The 21661-nt window shown below is 40.3% G+C and overlaps 1 protein-coding gene across 4 annotated transcripts in view; it reads left to right on the top strand.

Annotated features, from left to right (window-relative positions):
- LOC119435965 (leucine-rich repeat protein 1) overlaps positions 1 to 20738 on the top strand; it is a 30970-nt gene extending 10232 nt beyond the window's left edge. Inside the window, exons 4-9 of one of the 4 annotated variants that reach the window (XM_049673050.1) lie at positions 3704 to 3925; positions 8610 to 8753; positions 9164 to 9322; positions 14280 to 14536; positions 14744 to 14858; positions 20410 to 20738. In XM_049673050.1, coding sequence (XP_049529007.1) covers positions 3704 to 3925; positions 8610 to 8753; positions 9164 to 9259 — 462 coding nt within the window. In that variant the 3' untranslated portion in view covers positions 9260 to 9322; positions 14280 to 14536; positions 14744 to 14858; positions 20410 to 20738. Of the gene's footprint in view, positions 1 to 3703; positions 3926 to 8609; positions 8754 to 9163; positions 9323 to 14279; positions 14626 to 14743; positions 15630 to 20409 lie in introns of those variants that run through there. The other 3 variants (XM_049673041.1, XM_049673045.1, XM_037702676.2) reach the window with 3 other exon arrangements.
- Positions 20739 to 21661: the final 923 nt, after the last annotated feature.

Raw genomic sequence — 21661 nt, forward strand, 5'->3', positions numbered from 1 at the left:
GTACAGGTTATAAGCGAAAATGATAGTTACCATGAAGACAGCCACTAATTTAATCTTGGCTGCATTGCCATCCTCTACCCTCAGCCTCCTCACCCTTTACACAGTCTATCAATAGCAAAAATGCTGACACATACCCAAGTGTTTGCTATACACTTTTCTTGTACCATCACTTCAGCAGGGAAGTCATTTTGGCCCAAACTAGAGGGCCAAGATCACCAATATAAATCATTCACCAGAACTCACAGCCTATTCAGATATCCTATCTGCATGCGGCAGTGATGTTGTTGAAACATGTTTGAGGGCATTGACATCACTATATGCAAGCACTTCTAATAAAGTCCTTTATTTGGTTGGAGTCACTCACTAAGTCATGACTTAGTCATATAGTACTTAGTATTTAGATTTCACACACATACGATCGAAATAAATTAAATGCACACTAGGTTTCTTCATGGAAAGAGATTGTTGGTATGTTGCTCAACACGCTAAAATTTGCAGTAAAGATTCTGCATTTGAATCAATAGTTAGAAAGATAGCAAATTAATCCTTGCTAAATAGCATATTAGGCTCATTTCAAAACATAGCCCGAGTTGCTCATGAACACAATACTATGTGGATTGCATTCACCTAGCATGCACTTGCCTTTTTTTATTTTTTAATATATATATATATATATATATATATATGAGACTTGACACAAGTTGGCAGAAATACAGTAGTGATGTAGGGTACGTCTCGAAATGCCTTCACTACAAATTGCAGTCATTACAGCACAGCCTTCCCAGCATTTTGAACCAATGTCAGTGTTTAAGTAAGTTCTCGCCAAAGCAGCTTTGCATGCATTTTGCACGCATGTGAGTGTGTGACCAGACTGATTATACGTATATAATTTGGCTTAGTTTTATGACATGCCTGGTGACTGTTATATACAACTCCGAATTTCCGAAAATATCAGTTGTGCACATTTTTTACGTGATTTTCTGAGTGGCTTTCCACATGTCTTTCTTCTCCAGTAGAAATTGGAATGAGTTTTTTATTCTTTTGTTTCATAGGTGAATGAAAACTGCTGATTAATGTACTGGGTGTTTCTTCTTTATGCTGCTAAAAATGGTGTTGAAACTTGTATTTTGTATGTATTTTACTTTATTCAAAGTGTTTTCAACGTGCCTTTTAGGGGTCCTCGGCCTTGTCAAGCTGGTTGGAACAGTTTTTAGCTGATGGTGCCTCCAAAAATGTCTTGGTCATCTTTGGAAATAAAGTTCAGTTTAGTTTGGTTAGCTGAATCACTCTGTAGATGCCACTTGTTTAAGTTCTAGCAATGAAAGTAAAAAAAATAACTTGCTGCTGATGGAAGGGAATGCTGCATGACACATTCGGTGTTCTACCAAGCTGTGGTAGTGGCTGTCCTCCAATTTCTTGGTTATTTTTGTGCATGTACTATCGACCAAAAAAGTTTACGGACCAAGGGATCTGACAAAAAGCTGAATATCTCCGCAGCCTCAAAACGCAGCCTGGTATTCTCATTTCCAGCCTCTACTGGTATATGCGAACAGCATTGTGATTTACGGTTTTACAGGCTACTTTTAAAGACTGCTCGGGTATTTAGCGTTTTCTGAGATCCTGTGGTCCGTAAACTTTTTTGGTCGATAGTACATGTGTGTGTAGCCTAGCCTTGTGAATGAACACATTAAAGGCTAAAGTACCAGTATACTTACCTTGGCTACAGGTCTGTTGTCTTTACGTGGTGATTACAGTAGAAATTTAGAGCCTTACAGTTCCCCTACCGTAAAATACCGATTATAGGCCCATGTCACAATAAGCACCCACCCCATACGTTTAACCATTTCAAAAAACAAGCAAAGGACACATCAAGTGCCCACCCACCTATTTTAGGCAAATTAAAAAAAAAATATGCAGACACAGCAAGTGCCCAGTTGTCGGGAGCGGTCGTTGCTTCCTTGAACTTGAAGTGACTGATGCTAGTTATGATGAAGGCTAGGGTGTAATATTGGTTTTTTCTTTTTTCCGCAGTAAACTTCATGTAAATGCTTCCGCAAGGTCTTTCTGTTTTTATGCGTTGGAACGTTAGGCCATGCTTGCAGACGACGGCCATTTGCTAAGTGCACCAAATGGCTGCCATATTGAATTCGCTGATCAGATCAAGCAATCGCCCATCCACCTGTGTACCTGTGTGCCCCTTCTGCATTTTTGCTCTCAGACTTAGCAAGCTTTCTTCCCCACTTTTTCAGCGATAGTTTCATCGGTATTTTGCGGTAATTCATCTTGTCTGGCATTAGTTTCCTGTTTGAGTAATACATTTTTCATTCCGGCAGAGTATTGAATGCAGTTATCTTTGTTAACTGGCAGTGCTTCTAGTATGATTACGAAATCTCCAGGCATGAATTGCCAGCAAAGATAGACAAGAAGGAGGCTGTTTTTCACAGCACCATTGGACGCATATTCAATGCAAAACACATTATTTTGCCTTTTGTTGGTGATATGCACATAAATCAGCACTACTGACTAATCAGTCAATTGATCAAATAAAGGATAATTACTAATTATGTTCCATAATCAGTGCACAAACCTAGTTGCAGCAGTGTTTTGTGACACAGGATCAGTCCTGCAAGGGTTTGAAATATTTTTATCTAAAAATAAAATACTAATTTTTTACTGTTCTGTTAGCTGAACTGACAAATGAAGCTTAATGATGTATATATACCAAGAGAGGTTATAGGAATTGACGAATGGAAAATCTAATGAAAGCTTTGCACATAAGGGATATTAGTACATCCAAACTTCTTCTATGTGCTTTCTCTAGCTTCATTAGGTATCAAAGGGTATTTGTGAATGCTACTATATTGCAGTTTTTACTGATTCTTCGTGTTAATGTAATGCCAAACTGTTAGGTTGATTGAAATGTACTTTCAGCTCTTTCGTGTTTGGTAGATTCACCCTGATATTTACTGATGCATCTTGTTTTGAAGCTCTTCCTTGATTCTGTTGTGGGTTTGATGCCTTCTCGTAGGCATTAAAAGGTAAGTGCCTGTTTACAATATTTGTCTCGGGAGTCAGCAAGGAGCATTCTTGAACGGCAGTGACTGGTTCAGTCAAAGGGAAGTCCTGTCGGTCACATAAGCAGTGCCGAGAAAGAGCTTCAAGTTGAGGTGCATTTATAGATACAGGGGTTAGGTCAGCACATGGTTGAAGTCGTCAAGTGAACCATTCATGCTGAAGCACAATAAAAGTGCAAATTGTGATCTCTATTTATTACTACTCTTGCCTTTCCAATGCCATTTCCATTACACATTCAAATTGTGCCTTCTTTCATCATTTACTCCACTTTCTTTAAACAAAACTTATAAGATTAGTCGCTATATTACTCGCTATATTTACTACGATAGATGACGTCAGCACCAATAAGTTTATAAATTAAGTGAATAATTATCATAAAAGCTTCTCACAAGTGAGTAGAATCATGTCATGATTTTTTTATTTTATTATTTTTTTTTAATGTGCAACATGCACTCTTTAAAATGGGGAAATTGATACTCTGTAGTTGGTATATTTGAGTCCTCTCCTCATGAAAGTTGTGCCTACATTCACGTCTTGGATACTATGAAGCTTTTACTGGCTTTGGGTCATTGTTACTGTATTAGCCTGATCATGCCTATGTAAACACCACCCTGTCTTTCTTCTGCAGGGCTGCCCTTTGGCTCGGCTGGGTCATGATATACTTGCACTGGGCAACCTTTGTAACCTCACATTAGTTGGCAACAGCCTGAAGACACTGCCTCTCCAAATGAGCAATCTGCCCTTGCAAAAGTTGGTTGTTTCACAGAACAACATTGAAAGGTTGCCTCCTGAGCTTTTTGAAGGCCAGCTTCTCAACTCCCTTCGGTACCTTGACATTTCTGAAAACAAGGCAAGGCTATTTGTGAATAATTTTTTTGTGTATTGTTTGACTAACATGAATGACATGTGACCTGTTTCGTTAGAAAGAAAATAAGTGTGTGTCATCTCTTTTACTTGATAGTCAGCACGCTTGTCTAGAGTGCTTGAATGGCTTGTTTTGGGCTGCACAGGTGATGTTTACTGAGATCGCTAGATTTTAGAATAGCTTGCACCTGAAAATGTTACACTGCACTGATGGGACTAGCTTCAATTTTTGTGCTTTGCCTGTTGCTGTGGCTTCCACAGCTGTGATCAGCTTCAATTGCCAATGAAGACGCTACAGAGTTGTAGAACAAAAGCAGAGAAAACACTCCTCAGCATGAGGTACTTTTTGCATCTTACACACATTCTGTGTGCACATTTCTAAACATGAAATTCATCGCAATGATCACATTCATCGTATCCCTGAAACTTTTCACCTTATTTGATTGTGTCAATTCACAACACACTGGACGACAACACTTAAGATCTAGCCATCAGTGACGGTGACAAATGATCAAGCTTTGTGCCAAGAGCAAGCGTGCAGTGCATGCAGAACCGTAGGTTGTCAGAATGGTAATGAAAATGAATGCTCCATGTCAAAGTAGCTTGTGCATAAATTTTTGCGCAGCGCATGCCAAGAGGTGTTATCTCTCAGGGTGTTCAAATATCAGTTTTCTAATTGAATCATATATGAATAGCTGAGAAAAATTTGCTTCGAATATTGAATCGAATATCAAATATTTACGATTTCTAAATAAAGTGAAATATAAAGGTTCTGTGGAGTCTCTATGGCAGCAAAATGCTTATTTACTATGGTGCATTTGATACTGTTAATACACAACTGTGTGTCACGTGAACTGAAAAGCTTGTAAATGAGAAACAGGAAACGCGATCGTATATGGTGCACCATGACAGTGACCCTAATGAAACAAAGGAACAGCACGTCACCAGGTGCATGTAGCAGAGTGTAGTGCTCATTGAAGGGAGCTAAGTGCTATACTACAGCACCACACACTGTTCTTCAGGCAAGGAATCTATACCTGATGAGATGAAAGTAATAAATTGCTTTGGCTAAATCTAGTCAGCAAATTTGTAGGCTGTGTGTAAGGTACGACGTGCTTATTCAGCGACTGCTCATTTAACGATTGTTTAGAGGTGATCTCCTCCATGCGTTTGCTGCGGAACTTGTTCATCAGTGCAACTACCGTGTTTTCTCCTGCAGCTGAATCATTCGGAGGAGCCTCCACTAGCATCTGTCTTTTTTGCTGTAGACTGCAACAACTATTGTCCCTTACAGTATTTCAGCATAACAAATATTCAAAAACCTAAGATAGTGAATTCTCACCCACCGTGGTTGCTTAGTGGCTAAAGCGTTGCGCTGCTAAGCACGAGGTCACGGCATCAAATCCCAGTCGCGACGGCCGCATTTCAATAGGGGAAAATGCAAAAATGCCCGTTTACTGTGCATTGGGTGCACGTTAAGAACCCCAGGTAGTCGAAATTAATCCCGAGTCCCCCACTATGGCGTGCCTGATAATCAGATCGGGGTTTTGTCATGTAAAACCCCACAACTTAATTTAATTGTAGTATTAAATTCTAGAATCAAATACTGTTCATATTCAAAATTTCAACTACGTATTTACGTACCTCTAGTTATCTGCGCTTTTGTTCCCCAACCCCACTATGCCTTCACTGGCTCTTGCAGGCAGCTGCAGCAGCAGAAGCCATAGTGACTGGTTGTGCAAAAAGTTGAAGGCAGTCGCATCAAAGTGGCAGCGTATGCTCAGATGCAAACAGGATGTTATTAGCAGATGTTGAATGTGCAGCCTAAGACGTGCTGTTTCCACGCTCTAAATAAGCATGCTGACAACTGTACTGCAATGTGTACGTGCACAAAAAAATTGCTGGAGCACATGCAATTGTTGGAGCGAGCTATAGTGTGAACTTGACTGTGTTTGAATGCAACGTTTAAACTTTTTGATATTGGCCAAGCTTTGACTCGTAAAAATTACTTGCACAGGTTTGGCTTTATTTGCATTGTGCAATAAATTTCTTTTAAATTAGCAAAAAGTGTTAACAGTTAAGTGCACTTTCCAGCACAACACTTTTGTATTAAAATTTATTTTATTTATTTGCCCTCAAGGCCAAATGGCATGACAAGCACACACACATACACATACTACCAGAACAAATATACATATTGACACAAGACAAAAACCGTCTTTAAATAACGCGCGCAGGTTCGTGCACCCTCGAAGAGGACAGCGGCGTATTAGAAGAACAAAGACGAAGACGTAATGGCACGTGCATTCGCCGCACGCACTGGGAGATATGTGACCGTCGCCAAAAGAGGAGGAAGTGAAGCGTCGCTCGAGGAAAAGAAGGCTTCTTGATCTCCTGCTTGGAACGCTGCAGCTATTTAATTTATTTACTTGCCGGGCACAAGTTCGCCCCAATAAATAGTTATCTCAGAAGACCTTGTATCATTCGTTACAATTCTGGTGGAGGTGCTGGGTATGATTTCCAGCCCCATTCGAGTTGAAGAAAGCAGCCCGGAGCCACGCCAACTCGGACCCAACGAGCTCACGCCTGTCCACCAGCGCACGAGCCGTCGCCTACGTGGTGAGCGACCCGAGTTTTCTCTTTTACCGGAGCCAACTAGAATAGCAGCAGCAGCCAATACCGAAATGACATCCCAGACCGCCTCAACACACGTCGTCGTTGATCAGCCGATGACGCCTAAGCCTTTCCACGGCGACACTTTTGAAGACGCCGAGGACTGGTTAGAAGGCTTTGAGCGTGTGGCGGACTACAATGGATGGAACGAAGACCGGAAGCGCCGCAACGTTTATTTCGCGTTGCAAGACTCTGCACGAACGTGGTTTGAAAACCATGAAGCTGCCCTCCGGTCGTGGGATGACTTCCGACGGGAGCTGTTGGCTACGTATTCGAGCACAGACCGCCGAGAAAGAGCTGAAGCCGCTTTGCAAGCAAGAAGCCTTCTTTTCCTCGAGCGACGCTTCACTTCCTCCTCTTTTGGCGACGGTCACATATCTCCCAGTGCGTGCGGCGAATGCACGTGCCATTACGTCTTCGTCTTTGTTCTTCTAATACGCCGCTGTCCTCTTCGAGGGTGCACGAACCTGCGCGCGTTATTTAAAGACGGTTTTTGTCTTGTGTCAATATGTTAGACTAGTATGTCTATGGTGATTTCATTTCAACTAAAATAAATTATAGAGGAATTGATTTAGTATAGCTGCATAATTGTTTTTTGCCCAGAAGAATGAACTTCAGTATTGCACTTTAAGAGGAAGCTTTAGCTCAGGCCCAACTCTGTTTCCGCCTATTCAAAGACATGTAAAACGCAGAAATGCCTTTCTGAGATAACCCCTGGACCGATTTTAATGAAATTTATTGAACTTGAGCGAGAAAGTTATATTCTAGTGGCTGCTGGAAGCGGAATTTCGATTTTGAGCTTGACTTTTTTTAATGGGATTTTCAAAAATTGGTATGATTGAGAAAAATAGAAGCATGAAGTTTGCAATTTTTGCCAATTTGTGATTTGCTATTTTTGCCAACTTTTATTTGAAAAATTGACAAATAAAACAAACATTCACAACCAACACTCACAAGATTTTAACTTTTTCTTTTGAATGCAACAAACATCATCAGATTTGGTGCAGTGGTTGCAGAAAAAAACAATTTCTCCTTCACCATGTATTTAGATAGGCACCCCCAAGGTAAAGCTTCCTCTTAATTCAGCTTGGTTGAATCCATAATAATTACCATAAGGTTGCTTCAGGTGAGCCAGAGGTCATCTCAAGATTGTCATATGCATAAACAAACTGGCTGGTGAGAGCAACCATGAAGCGGCATGCGTGCTCCTCATCAGTAGCAGCACCTGGAATTGTCCAGTGATGTTACTAGCTGCTCTATACTAACTTAATATACACTAAAAGCAGCCTTCAAAAGCAGCCTTCAAGAGGCCCGTAATGAAGCAATATGCTTTAACATATGAGCCCTATCAGTGTTTACTGTAAAATGCCACAGTGTCACATCCTGCTCAGGAATGATGTGTTTATCTTGCATACTTGTACATTAAGTAATTGTGCAAGAAAGTACATATTAAAATAAAGTTGGAGCTCAATATAACAAATACAGGTCTAACAAATTATCAGGTACCAGGAAGTAAATTTATAAATCAACAAGCCTTGACAGTTTGTTCTTGTTAAATTTGAAATTTTGCTGGCCATGGTTCATATCAATTGGTTTCCTGCTGCATCTATTGCAAAACCAAAAATGCAAGATCTGATGCAATATTGGTTACAGCAATATGAATATTGACTGAGCGGAGCATGACTGCGTGTCTACTTGGCCTCTTCGACGTTTTGCAGCCGAGTTGATAGTGTGTCGCTCACGTCTCGGCAAGACGCGCCTATCAAATGCGAAATCTACGCAGTTCCCTGCAGTATCTCAGAGCTTAAAATCTGAGCGGAGCGTAAGCAGCGCTCTGCTAAAACTGTCTAATGGTGACACGCTTATGAGTGCAGCTGTCTGTATTTGTTTAGTGGTGTTTTCACATGTTAACTAGTACACTCTGCACCATTCTTCAAGCATATAGTTACGTCACACTGAGACATTAAAAGTTCTAACTGGTCTCTTTCTCTCTGCAGCTTACTGTTCTACCAGACACAGTGTGTTGTGCACGAAAGCTAATGACTCTGGTAGTAAAAAGCAATCGTCTCCAAAAGCTCCCACATGGTCTAGGTTTTATGTCCTGCCTCACCGTCCTCGACGTGACAAGTAATGCACTCAGAGTAAGTGCTTTACATGATGCAGTCTTTCTTTGTGCTCCAAACAGCGTACCTTTGAGGAAAGCATTTGGCAATTACGTGCAGCCAAGCAGCTAACCAACTTAGTGGGCATCGAGTCTCAGGGTCATCGGGCAGTGCCATTTTGTGCTATGCTGTCTTGACACTGCTTGCTCAGAACCATGTTTCCCTTGTTTATTTCATCTCAGCATGGAACACTCTACTACTAGTGGGTCATGTTATTATGTGTTAACATGACCCTTGGTGCCACGGTTACCTGTATTTCACTGCTGAAATTTTCACTCGATGAAAAATATCCAGAACATTTAAAATCATGCTGCAATTACCACTGTTTAAAGTAAAAATGCTGGTTCAGCTTGAATGTGAAAATATGGTGCCGTAATGAATGACTGCAGTTGCTGCCATCCAGTCTGCTGATGGGGAGATTGAATTATATCTCAATTTGTGGCAACCCTTTGGACTGGTGCCATGCCCCCAGAGGCTGCTACTAGCCAAGGACCACTACATCTGCTTCAATTGGCAGCTCAAGCTACTGCTGCCTGCGGATACGGGAGGTGGGTTTTTTTTTTTATTTACTTTCCTTCTTTTTCTCTCAATTTTATTTTCCCCAGCTCATGGTTGTACAGCATGGCATGTCTGCCCAACTTATGAAATAACTCTGCACAAATATACCTTGGCACATCGCATGTCAGACTTGTAAAGCGAATAGGCGTGTAGAGTGGAAATTATAATGTGAAGCAGTGGTGCTTGAAGTGTATCAGGAGAAGTTCCATGACAATGGTGTAGTAAGTAGTGCATACAGTTCATGATAGGTCATAATATTGACAAGGCCTTGTAGCATTCCACTGACAGGTTCATAACACTTGCAAATAATTTTCTGCTGCTATTGAAGCTGTGTGTTCCAGTTCTAAATTTTGAATGCTGGTCATGGGTTTCATTGATAAATAAATTGAGACCACTTGTGAAGTAAAGATTGCTCCCTGAAGTAGTCCATGTTGTTTTATGGAAAATGGTTGACTCAGCAAATATTGCACATGGTGCCTTTTTTTAATTGGAAATTTCTCTTCCCTTTCTCACTTGCTGTACACAGTAAACAAACCACAGTAACAGGAATCCTGGCCATAGATGTGTACTTGTCAATGACTAGGAGGAAAGTTTGCATCTTTGGAACTCGTTGCCGTTTCTTGTTTAATTTGGTAATATCAAGGTGTACTATCAAGTTGTAAGGCACAGTGGCCTGGAAAGCTAAAACATGGCGTCTATTGGCTGCTTAAACTTTATTTTGTTCATTTTGCAGACACCGCATGAACAAACATACTGGCTCGTTTCTTTTTTCATTCCTGGCCTCGGAAAAACGAGCTTGTTATATGTACGCCAAAATCTATCATGTCCCCCAAGCTCTAGACTGTCATGGTACAAACTGAGCACTTTTGAAACAAGTGCCAATGGTAAACATCGGGACAGGATTCATCTTGAGGACAAGCACATACTTCAAATTTTAATGCTTATTTTTGGCTGTGCATCTGTTTTGCCTTTTAAACATATGAGCACAAATTAGGAGAATAAGCAATCCAGCAATGCTTTGGTTACACCAATAAAGGCTTATTTTGGGCATCGTTGCTTGAAAATTTCTGTTTTGTTTCAGGCATTGGTGCTTAATAATGTCAAAATCTGACTTATCACGCGTTTTATTTTAGCATGCATTCTGCTTTCGACTTGCATTCCATGCAGCATTGATTGTTCTTACCATTGACAAGCTTGTGGGTGCACAGTCTTCACCACTGATTTTTTGGTTGTCTGGAAGTTGTGTTTGTCCTCCCATTAGTTTCACAGTGTTTGCAATAATTTCTTGATAAACAATGTTTTCCATTTATTGTTGCCCTAAAACATATCGGTACAGGCTGGTACAAATGCTTTGTTGTTTTAGCAGCTAGCCTGCCATACTGAATGGTAAAGTGCCTCTGTGCTTTTATATTCTGTCTGTTCTGAAATTTCATAGTCACAAACAGCTGTCATAGGTGGTCTACCATCCCTGCTCATTTTTCGCAATGTTCCTATGACAATATGCTCTTTCATAGCATGCCAGAGTACTGTCAATGTTAAATCACCCATGTTAGACGATTATTATCTTGTGTAAAATTGGCTCAATATACTAAGTTGCACATTGCATTGTTTTTTCTGCCTATTTCACTACCATTAGGATTGTATGCCGGCTGTCAATTCGTCTGTAAATTGCAGTAAGCCAGACCTACGCTTTTTAGGTACCAGTCACACTGTGAAGACATGCAACAATTACATTTGTTGAACTTTTAGGGCACAAAGACCCACAGAGTCTCTGCCAATATGAGGTCTCCCAAGGGAAACCAACAAAATGTCTACCATGAAAAGCGAGATGACCCTTCTACCTAAAAATACTTTGATGTACGACTAATATTTTCAAGTGACTGACCGCGAAGAGAAAATGTGCCTCATTTGTGTACAAAATAAAATTCCACTCACATTGAGCTACATTTGAATGAAATTCTAGAATTCTAAGCCAAGCACTGCGAAATGCACAACTAAAACGAATACCAAACATTTTTAATCCATAATTTATTGCAGTAAGTAAGAAGACTAATTTGGTGTGTGTAGTTCATGTCTACAAATTGTGAAACCATTTAAGGAATTTAACTAAGTTTATTATTTAGTAATCCCTAAATAGGCTAATAGCAAAAATTATACAGCAGTGTGATGCCCAGCTTCTTGCTTGGATGGAGTGCCGCGAGATTAAGTTTAAATTTTGGTTTAAGTTGTGTTTATTATATTGCAGTTCCTTTACTTGTCTCAAGCTTTCTTGCAGTGCTTGACTCAGTCAGCCTCAGCCTGCTATTACACTCACCTTCATGATTTAGCTAGTGCTTATATGTTGTGGACAAAACTATGAGTTCTTCTCGACGTTTTTCTTTTTGTGAATAAATCACTGTCTTTTGAGGCATATAGTGCTTTCATATTTAATAAAGTGTGTTTTATTCTGCTAATACAAAGTTCTAACTTCGATAAACAATTTACAACTCTCTTAGTTTGATATTCGATTGCTGCTGCATATACGTATTGAACATGGCCTGACTGATCATGTACCACTTAAAACTTTGTGCTGTAAACATTTGGTTAGGTGAAATACATCAATGAACTGTACTGTGATACTCCATGTTCCCAAAAATGTGTAGCATAGCTTTTGAATAGCTGTGTATTATACAGGGTTCTGTGTTGATTTCACGACACAAATCATTGTTCTGTGTTGTTTTGTCCTTCCACCTCTATTTTTCTCTCTCTCTCTTTCTCTTCAGATATTTGTCATGCACATTATTACCTGAAATTAACTGCATTTCTCCAACAAAATTTACAGTGCCTACTTTTGCTTCAACACCTAAACCTATTTTAAAGAGTCACTAAAGTCAAATATTAAGTCAAGCTAAAATGATAGATTAGTGCTTGAGAACATCTGAGGCATCAATATTATCGCAAACAGGAGCTTTAGTAATCAAGAAATTGAGGTAAATGCAGGACTCAATTAGAGACTTCGTCCAATGACAAAGGCACACCTCATTAAAATTCTGTCACTAGTACTCAACCACTCGCAATAAAAAGATTATTGCATAGCATTAAAAGATGAGAGAAAAGGCTACTTGTCCAGTTCTATTTAATTTTTACAAAAAGAACTCATTGACATCAACCTTGACAACAACGTGAGCGGTCGATAGATTTCGTTTTTTCCACTCTGTGCCGCCCGCGCTTTCGCGTTTCAGTAGTTTCGTTATCGTGTAGGGCTGCGCTGGTTTTGCTGGCTCGCGAAAGTCACACACAAACTGCAAGTAGCAGAGAATGCCATGTCCATGTGATGTCGCGGGATTCTTGGACGCTCCATGCCACTTGATCAAGAGCAGCTGCATGAGCAGCTGATCTTTTCTTGGTACCACTTTGGCCGCGCGACTGCGTTTTGCGCAGAAAACCGTAGCGTCATCTGCCGGGCACCGTATTACTCACCGACCGCAGTAAAAGCCGGCCCATGGCGTAAGCTCTGTCACCGCTCCCCGGCTCAGGGGCGGCCAATTTAAATTACATTAAAGGTATGCGGACCCTTCAGACGCAATTTTCTCTTAAACTAAGTCTTTTCTTGGCACGGAACAAGCACTGCGAGGTTTCTGGAATGGTATTTTAACAGTCCACACCGACTTGGTATTTGCCTTTAGTGCCCTTTTAAGCAGCTAGTTTTGGCATTCAAGACACATTGTTTAGTGCCTACAAGATTGTGTTTCTAGTTGCAACTATTGATGAGCTTGTCTACAAATATTGTAGCAACACTTTATTTTGGAACTGGTATGCTAGCATTCTTACCACAGCATGTTGAATGGCTGCAGGGAACATTTAATGAATGGGAATGAAAATTGTGATAGTGATCATTCAACTATGAGCTGGCTATCGTCTTTACCTTTTGCTACTGTAAAGTTTATTATTGGTATATACAGAGCCTCAAATTGTGCGTGCTCTGCTGCAGGTAATATGTTGAGACTTCAGTTTTTGTGCATACTGAACTGCTATAAATCATAACACACAGCTTGCCCGTGGCGTGTCCCACATTTCTAACAATGTTGGTATGTTGAGTGCACATGAGAATAGCTTTTTTGCAGTCGTCAATACTTTTGTTTTCAAAACATTTAAATGATGCCATGTGCACTGCATACACTTTGCAAGATGAATGGCAGATTGACATGACTGTGACAACTTGTACAGCACGCTAGCAGCACCCAACATGAGCAGTGCATTGTGGGCTTAGTGCAGCATGGGCAGCTGCCATTAAATTCTTTCTCATTTTTCGTGGGCAGTGGGAACCAGAAGCTCAAAGCATGCTGCTGGCCCAGCTATGGGAGGCTTGGCACTTTGCCAGGCTACATGTAATACCCCTGTCAGGCGGGCAAATCTAGTGTCTCTTCCAGTGAGGGCACTTCACCATTAACAGACTGCATCATCCTTGGGCTGTCACACTGAAAGGTTTAGTGACACTGGCTGTATGTTTTGTGAACTCTCTTCATTGCATCAAAGTATGTAGTCTCTATTGCAGTGCTTCAAAAATACATTAATTAATATTCATTTGAGAGTCGGAGCTAATTTTAAACCCCTTTTCGTGATTTCAAATGTTATAAGCGTCCCTGTGTTATCTGTTCAGCAGACAGGCTGGTGACGGTTTTGCTTTGGGAGAGGATTTCTGCTTCATTTAAAGGAGATATTAAATGCATGAGATCTTGTGAGGCCTTCAAGGGGTGACATTGTTTTGTTTTGGTACATTTATTATGAACTGTTCTACCCCATCCTATGAAATTGTGCTTAGCTCAACCTGTAGTAAAGCTGAACTGCATAGATATTTGTTCCTTGACCATCAGTGGCTCAGAAAATGGAAGGCAGTGTTATACATTCACAATAATAATATACTATTATGTGCCGGCATGATGTGGCTGTTTGTGGCTGCTTTTACAGGAAAGTGGAGTTGACAGCTGAGGATGTTCCACGATCTCTACTGGAGCTGCTGTGCACTGTTACCCCCTGTTACAGCTGCAAACAATTTGTGATCCCAGCTGCAGCACATAGTGTGATCCTCAAGGTGAAGCTCTCCCGAATGGTTTTACCTTGTGGTGCATTTGTGCGAAGAACTACAACAGACATTGTGGTGCCTGTGGAGGCAATTGTCTGCTCAACCAGGTGCCTCCCCTCAACCAGGTGCCTCCATCAATGAGGTCAGCAGCACATAATGTTCTTTGTCTGGAAACATGAACTGCAGGATCTGCAAAAAAAAAAGAAAATAAATCTAAATATACACATTTTACTAGTTGTATTGTGCGTAAAGTAATTTGTGTTGATTGAAAGGGTTCATACTATGTTTTCAAAGGAGATTCATGGAATGCACATTAAGCAGTATGTTTTCTTTTCTGAACTGTCTACAGAAGACCATGCAAGGAGGCCAAAATGTCCTTGCTCTCACTTTCACATGGATGTGGAGAAGACCTATTATAATGGAACATTAAACAATGCAGAGAGAGCAGAAAGAACACCACAATGGTGATGTTCTTTGTTGTCTAGGTTTGAATGACTGCTTGTTTGTATTTAGTGATCAAAACACCTGTAAAAATATATACAGGATGACAAAAACTGTTGTACCTTTATCATGCATCTGTGCTTAAAAAATGACTTCCACCATAAGCCACATCCCACTTCTGCTTGCAACTCTGCATTGTTATAACTTCAGTATGCAGCTGCAGTGCTTAAAAATGTCAAGAAACCATAGACTCCATTGCCAGTGCTCTATCTAAGCAAAGGAGTCCATAAATTTCGGTATGCTGAGTAAAAGCAGCCAAATGTTCAAGTAGAAAAGTAGTAAGGCACAAGAAATATCTTTGGTCAAAAATGACCGCGTTACTATATTGTTTCATTCATTATGTCGAAAAGAGATTGCTTTTCCATAGAAGGGCGAGACAGTTACAGTGCCTGCCTTCAATTTTCTATTCCTTCTTCCCCTTTTGTATTCTTCAGTGATAAGTTACTAGTAATATTTTGATTTTGTTAATAACAGCAGTTGAAACAACAAAAAAATGTTTGATGTTTTATGTATTAGAAACACATGTTAAAGTCAATGTAATTTTTGGGAGTGTTAAGACATTTGAAACTACAAATAGAAACGGGGTGCTTGCATTTCAACTCAATGCATTTGATTTAAAAATGTGACATTTGACCATTTTGAATATTTGGCTATGATGAAATAAATGAAAGTAGTACTGTTAGAGAAATCCTGTCTGTAAATATGACCATGCACGTGGTGGCATTTTGCAGCTGACTACTTCAAATGGCCACTGTTAAGTTAGCTATAAATTGATGTCTCAGCAATTTCTCTTACGAATGAAAGGTTACCTGCTGTAGGAGTCATTACTGCACTACGGGAGTTTTTACTAAACGAGCTTGTGACCTCTTTCTATGTTTTTTCATAATACTAACCACAAGTGACATAACCAGGGATATTTAATTACCTTGAAATCTAAGGTTTAACGAAAGTTCGTCTGGTTGCGGGTGATCATGACACAGTTCTGTAAACACGCAGACACCAACCACAAAAAAAAAAAAAATGAAGTTTAAAAGAAAAAACATCTTGGCTAGAGTTGAAGCCTTTTTTTTTCTTCAGACTCGAGATTTCATACAACTTCATCGGGTGTATGGCCAACAATTCATCACCACGATTCGTCAGTATACATATTCTTTACATGCCGGGTGGCTTCTTTCAAAAGCCACCTACAGTTTAACTTATCCTGCAAGTGTGAAAACCTTGTCCCTCAGCCGTCCCCTGCCAAGAAGCATTAGACGTAGTGTTGTTGCAAGGGTGGAACGCCAGCTTCTGCAGGAAGAAATTGAGGATTGCAAGGACATGATAAAGGCATTCTAAATGCCCGTCACCGCCTCAAGAGTCCGAGTGTCCAGAGTAATTTGCAAGTGTCTGGCTGCACACAAACTACAAGGCTGCTGTACAGTCCCGCAGATGCTATTTATCGCACATGAACAAGTTTGAAAGACTACATCACAATCGCACTGGTGCGGCCAGAGTCAGGCTTGCCAATACTGTGCACAACCTCTCTTTGCATGATCCAAGCATTGCCGAGCTTGCAGTTCTTGCCCTCGTAACTTCAACTCTAGTCCAACGCAAAATGCAAGGAAGCTTGTTTGCACAGGGGAAAACAGTCAGCCAGATTGACCCTTCATATTACAATGAAGCTAGTGCTCGAGTCATTGGTCTGCTGTCAGTATTTCATCTGATGCAGTTCTCATCTCCACTTTCTGCATACAAACACCAGGCCATTAGAAGCCTCTGCAAGAATCGAAACTTAGTGATCCTTCCGGCTGACAAAGGCAATGCTACTGTGCTACTTGACCATGATGACTATGTGAACAGGACGGAATCCTTGCTGGACGACGCCAACAACAGAAAGAAGATTCTTGCTGAGGTTTTTATATGCTTCCTTCTTGAGCACAAATTCCTCTATTTCTTGCTCTTATGTCACAATGGTGTAGCCCCAGCACTCTAAGGACTCTTAACGATACATAAGCCTGACGTTCTTATGCGCCCTGTTGTTCATTATAGCCTTTCACCTCTGCAGATGCTCTCCAGCTACCTTCACCGAATAGTTGCCTTCTGTAGGCTGCTGTTCGACACATGTAAGCAACTCGTGTAATTTTATTTAAAAAGTAGGTGATGCTTCTCTTGATGACGACATTATAATGTCATTTGAAGTGAAATCACTTTTCACCAGCATCCCAATTGATTTTGCAATGCAAGCGGGTGCCAATGCTCTTGAATGTGATGATTCACTGCTGCAGAGGAGTGCCACTGAAGCAGAAGACCTTCGCAAGCTTTTCAAGTTTTGTCTCGAGAACACCTACTTCGTTTTCATCAGTGCTTTCTAAAGCAACTCCACGGAACCGCAGTGGGAGCCTCGGTGTTTTTTACTACAGCTAACTTGACCATGGAGCATTTGGAGTGGCGTGCACTTGCTACATTCTCTCCTGGGTCAAAATGTTTTCTCCTGTATATCAATGACTGCTTTTGACTAATCTAACGCTCTAATATTTTTCGGTGCATTTAAATTTTATGGAGGAAGCCATCAGTTTCACAACTGTGGAAGAGGAAAACAGACGATTGCCTTTTCTTGATGTCTTAGTAACGCGCAAAGCTGTCTTTTTAGTTATCAGAAGGCTACTCACACAGGCTGCTACCTAAACTGCAGGTCTGTCGATTCTTAGTTTTGCAAGGGCTCCTTTGTTTCTATGCTGATTCATCAAGTGCAAAGGCTTTTGCACGTCGTCAAGCAACCTCGCAGCCTGGTAGACCTGAAGGACCTACTACCAAAGAATAAATTTCCAGGTGTGGTGTACCGAATTCTTTGGGCTGACTACATGAAAGAGACTGGTGACTGCAAGAAGGTTGAAGCAACATTGCTATGATGTCAAAAAGGAAAGGGAAATTCATGAACAAATGCTATCACTGAATTCACTTGCCAGTGAACATGGCCATAATGCTGGGATAATGCACCCATCACCAGCATTGAGCGCAGTCAGATGGCACGCCTTCATGTGGAATCATTACACATTCAAACGACTACGCAGATACTGAATCGCAATGATGGCATCCTGCAAACTGCATTGGTATACTGTCTGCGCCACCTTTTAGTCTTATATTGGCTGTAAAAAAAATTGTGATCAAGGCTCTGATATGAGACAAACTGTTTTTTGTTCTTTTAAACTTCTATTTTTGTGGTCGGTGTCTGTGTTTTTACTCAACTGTGCAATTTAATTACCTTGATTGAGGCCTAGTTTTTTCACTTGCTCACCACATTTCCATCACTAACATTTTGTGTAATGCTGTAGTTATTTTAAAGGAAAGGAACAATTACATTAAATATTTCCTTTGTGTACAAACACTCCAATGTTCTACAGCCATCTAGTCACAGCGACACACATGCACACACACTATATGCATTAAAGGACAATAATCAGATTTAACCCTTTTTCCTCTCCAACGTTTAAAAACACGGAAAGAATACTATGCTATTTAGCACTTCAATATTTGAATCAATCACCATACACACACTCTTAATATTTGTATTAAGCCAGCACCCTCTGCAGTGGCTTAATAGCTGTAGTGTTCTGCTGCGCAGCATGACAAATTCATGAGCTTTATTCCTGGCTATGTCTTGCCTTATTCTCATGGCTCATGGGGACGGAATGCAAAAAGGCTTATGTGCTTAATTCAGAGCCTTCAAGGACAGTGTCCCTCATAGCCCACAGTGCTGCTTTGAGACAAAACTCCGTAAGTTACTAATAGGCCATGCCATAGTTATAATGCTGTTTTTTATTGTGTATGTTTGTTTGACACTTGAAACTAAGCCTTTTTGTAAGCCAGCTAGAAGAGAATTTCATTTTTGCTTCTAGCTGTTGTTTACACAGTAAAACAATAAAACAAGTGCACTTTTTTTTTATGGTTACTATTGAGTTTAAATGGTGCTCATTTTCATAACACTGGTGTTATATGCCATATAACATCGAGGGCTTTGTTGTTTATTGAAATTGTTTATAAGCTTGTTGAAAATTCCTCATGGACCTGCTGTGGTGTCGTAGTGGCTATAGCATTGCGCTGCTAAGTCCGAGGGCACAAGATCAAATCCTGGCCGCCGCAGCCGCATTTCCTAGGGGGTCAAAATTAACCCAGAGTCCCCAACTACGGCATTCCTCATTATGATATCGTGGTTTTGGCATGTAAAACCACAGAATTTAATTATAATATTCCTAATGGAAATGGTTTGGTAAATAGTTCAGTGTACAGTATGGTGAAAACTGACTACTGAGAGTCACTACAAAAGCATTCATTTGCCCACCTTGAAGTATTTGATAGGCACTGGTTTGGGGGGGGGGTCTTCAAGGAGCAGATGATAAATGCACTAAATTTTTTATTTACTCTGTTAATTATCAACACACTTTGCATCAGTCATCCTGCAGAGAATTAGGTCTCTACACCAAAATTTTTCAATTGCTTGTATATTCTGTATAATTAACAGCACTCACATTAGACAAGCTGGACTTTTTTAAATAGACTGTTTATACCACTTCTTTCATAAAGAAGAAAATGCATTTGTTATTTCTGGTTCTTATATAACATGGCCTGTCCTATTACTGCCAAAGTTCAAGCTTTAATTCCACGTAACATTAAACAAAAATGGTTGGTTTAAAAAAAAAAAAGAACAGGTGAAAGTAAAATGATTAATGTGAATTTAGCATCCCAGAGCTGGACTTAGGCTGTGAGGGACACTGTAGTAGTAAGGCCTAGATTATTTTGACCACCTGAGGTGCTTTGTAATGTGCTCGAAAATCATGTTACACAAGCATTTTTGCATTCTGCGCACATCAGAATGTGGCTGTGGTGATCTGGCATCAAACCTGTAGCCTTGTGCTTAAAAGTACACCGCAACTGCCGAGTCACCACAGCCGGTAAGAAAACAAGGTAGCTGCAAGTCTTCTGCAAATAAACAAAAAGAGGTATTAAAGGGTTGTCAACTTGCCGCATAAAGTAATCATCTAGAGCTACTCAGATAGTAAGCTTGTTAATGCTTGTAGAGGCACACTTGAGTCGGTATTGTTCTGTGAAAAGGTAAGGAAAATATTTTACTATGGTATAGTTTGTCTATACCATCTGAGTGGTCTTTCTGTTTTTCTCGCTAGTTTTCCTTGCCTTGTTAAGCTGCATACAGGTGTAAAACGTTTCTTGGTGCGTGCCTGCAATGTTTAACATCACACCTAGGCAGTGCACTTCCATTAAGATTGGCTAGGTTAATTCCCGTGCTTGTTAACAGCTGTGTGCCTGTAATAAGTGTGGTGAATTGGACAGTACAGATGATCAGAAACAGAGCCTGCATTCCGCTGTTGGTTTTGTTTAAATCAAGATGTGCCAAAATTGTACAGAACATGTATCCAAAATTAGCATGTTTCCAGTTGAAGCTTTAAGGTGTGTCTCCTTAAGCTGTTGAATTTATGTAGCGAAATTCACATTGTATTTTCTTTTTCTTTTTTATTTCAGTTTTGCTGCAACAAAGCCTTCATAAATGCTCTAGGTGTTCTACCAGTCTTTGCAAGAACCAAAGCAAGGAAAACAAAAACTGAAAGAAGTTTCATCAGTCATACACACATGTTACAGCCAAAAAATGATAAAATACATAAATGGGATGTAAACTTATCTGTCTCTGTCTCGGTTGTAATCTATTCATGCACACAAGAACACTTCAGGATATGGTAGTGGGAAGTTATGCGAATTTCTTTTAGCGTATAAGGATGGCCATTCTCACTCACCTGCAGTTACAAAAGCCATCTGATGAACATCAGGTGGCTTTTGTAACCAATGTAATGCTGATCACTGCCTAATGGCGGTGTGGTAAAAGAGATGAGTATTAAGCTGGTTTACAAATGGGGCAGGGGGGGGGGGGTAGCTTTGCACACAATTTGTACATTTCATCACAGTGAAATCATGAAGGATGGAATTTGTTTCACAAAGTTGACAGATTCTGTGACAGCCCACACTTTAGTGGGAACTGCTCTCATGACTGTATAATGTCACATTCTGAAAAGCCCCATCTTATTGGGAAATGTGCATATAAATATTTCTTAACGTGACTTCCTGAGGTATGTATTTTAATGCAAGTCATTAGAGTTGCTTGCAGTGAATCACTGCTGTGCTATTCCCCTTGTTTTATCAAGCTAACAAAATTATATGGTTTGTGTGTTCTTCATAAAAAATGTTTACTTGAAACTGACTAATTCACAATTAGTCACTACTTTGTATTGAATGAAGCAGTAAATGAATGGAAGATTTTACAACCAAATACAGCTTGCAATATTTGTACAGGATGTGTAATGAAATTGGCTTTTAGCATTTGAGGTGCTTTCAGGGCCATCAATCAGTGGCAGTTCTAGCATGACATAGTAACTTGTGGCTCAGCTCATATCTGTTGTTGCCGGGCAAGAAGGAAGCTGCTGCATGTTTCGTGGTGGACAAGTTAAATTGATAAGACAGCGTCTTGCTTGGAAGTATGGGCACTTGCCTGCGGTGTGTCAGATGTGACATCACCACGCTTGTTACATTTATTGGCTATGACAACATCTGTTACGGCAGCATGCTTGTGTCATGTCAGAACTACTGACTTATACAAAAAATTTTACCATTTGTATGTGCATCCTTTCTCAAATGTATGTACACATGAACGCCTAAATTCCATGCAACCAAAGTCCCCTCGGGACATCTGCGTCAGCAGGCATTTGGTGTGTTGTGACGCCAT

Source organism: Dermacentor silvarum, chromosome 1, assembly GCF_013339745.2.
Source record: "Dermacentor silvarum isolate Dsil-2018 chromosome 1, BIME_Dsil_1.4, whole genome shotgun sequence".
NCBI classification, from domain to species: domain Eukaryota; kingdom Metazoa; phylum Arthropoda; class Arachnida; order Ixodida; family Ixodidae; genus Dermacentor; species Dermacentor silvarum.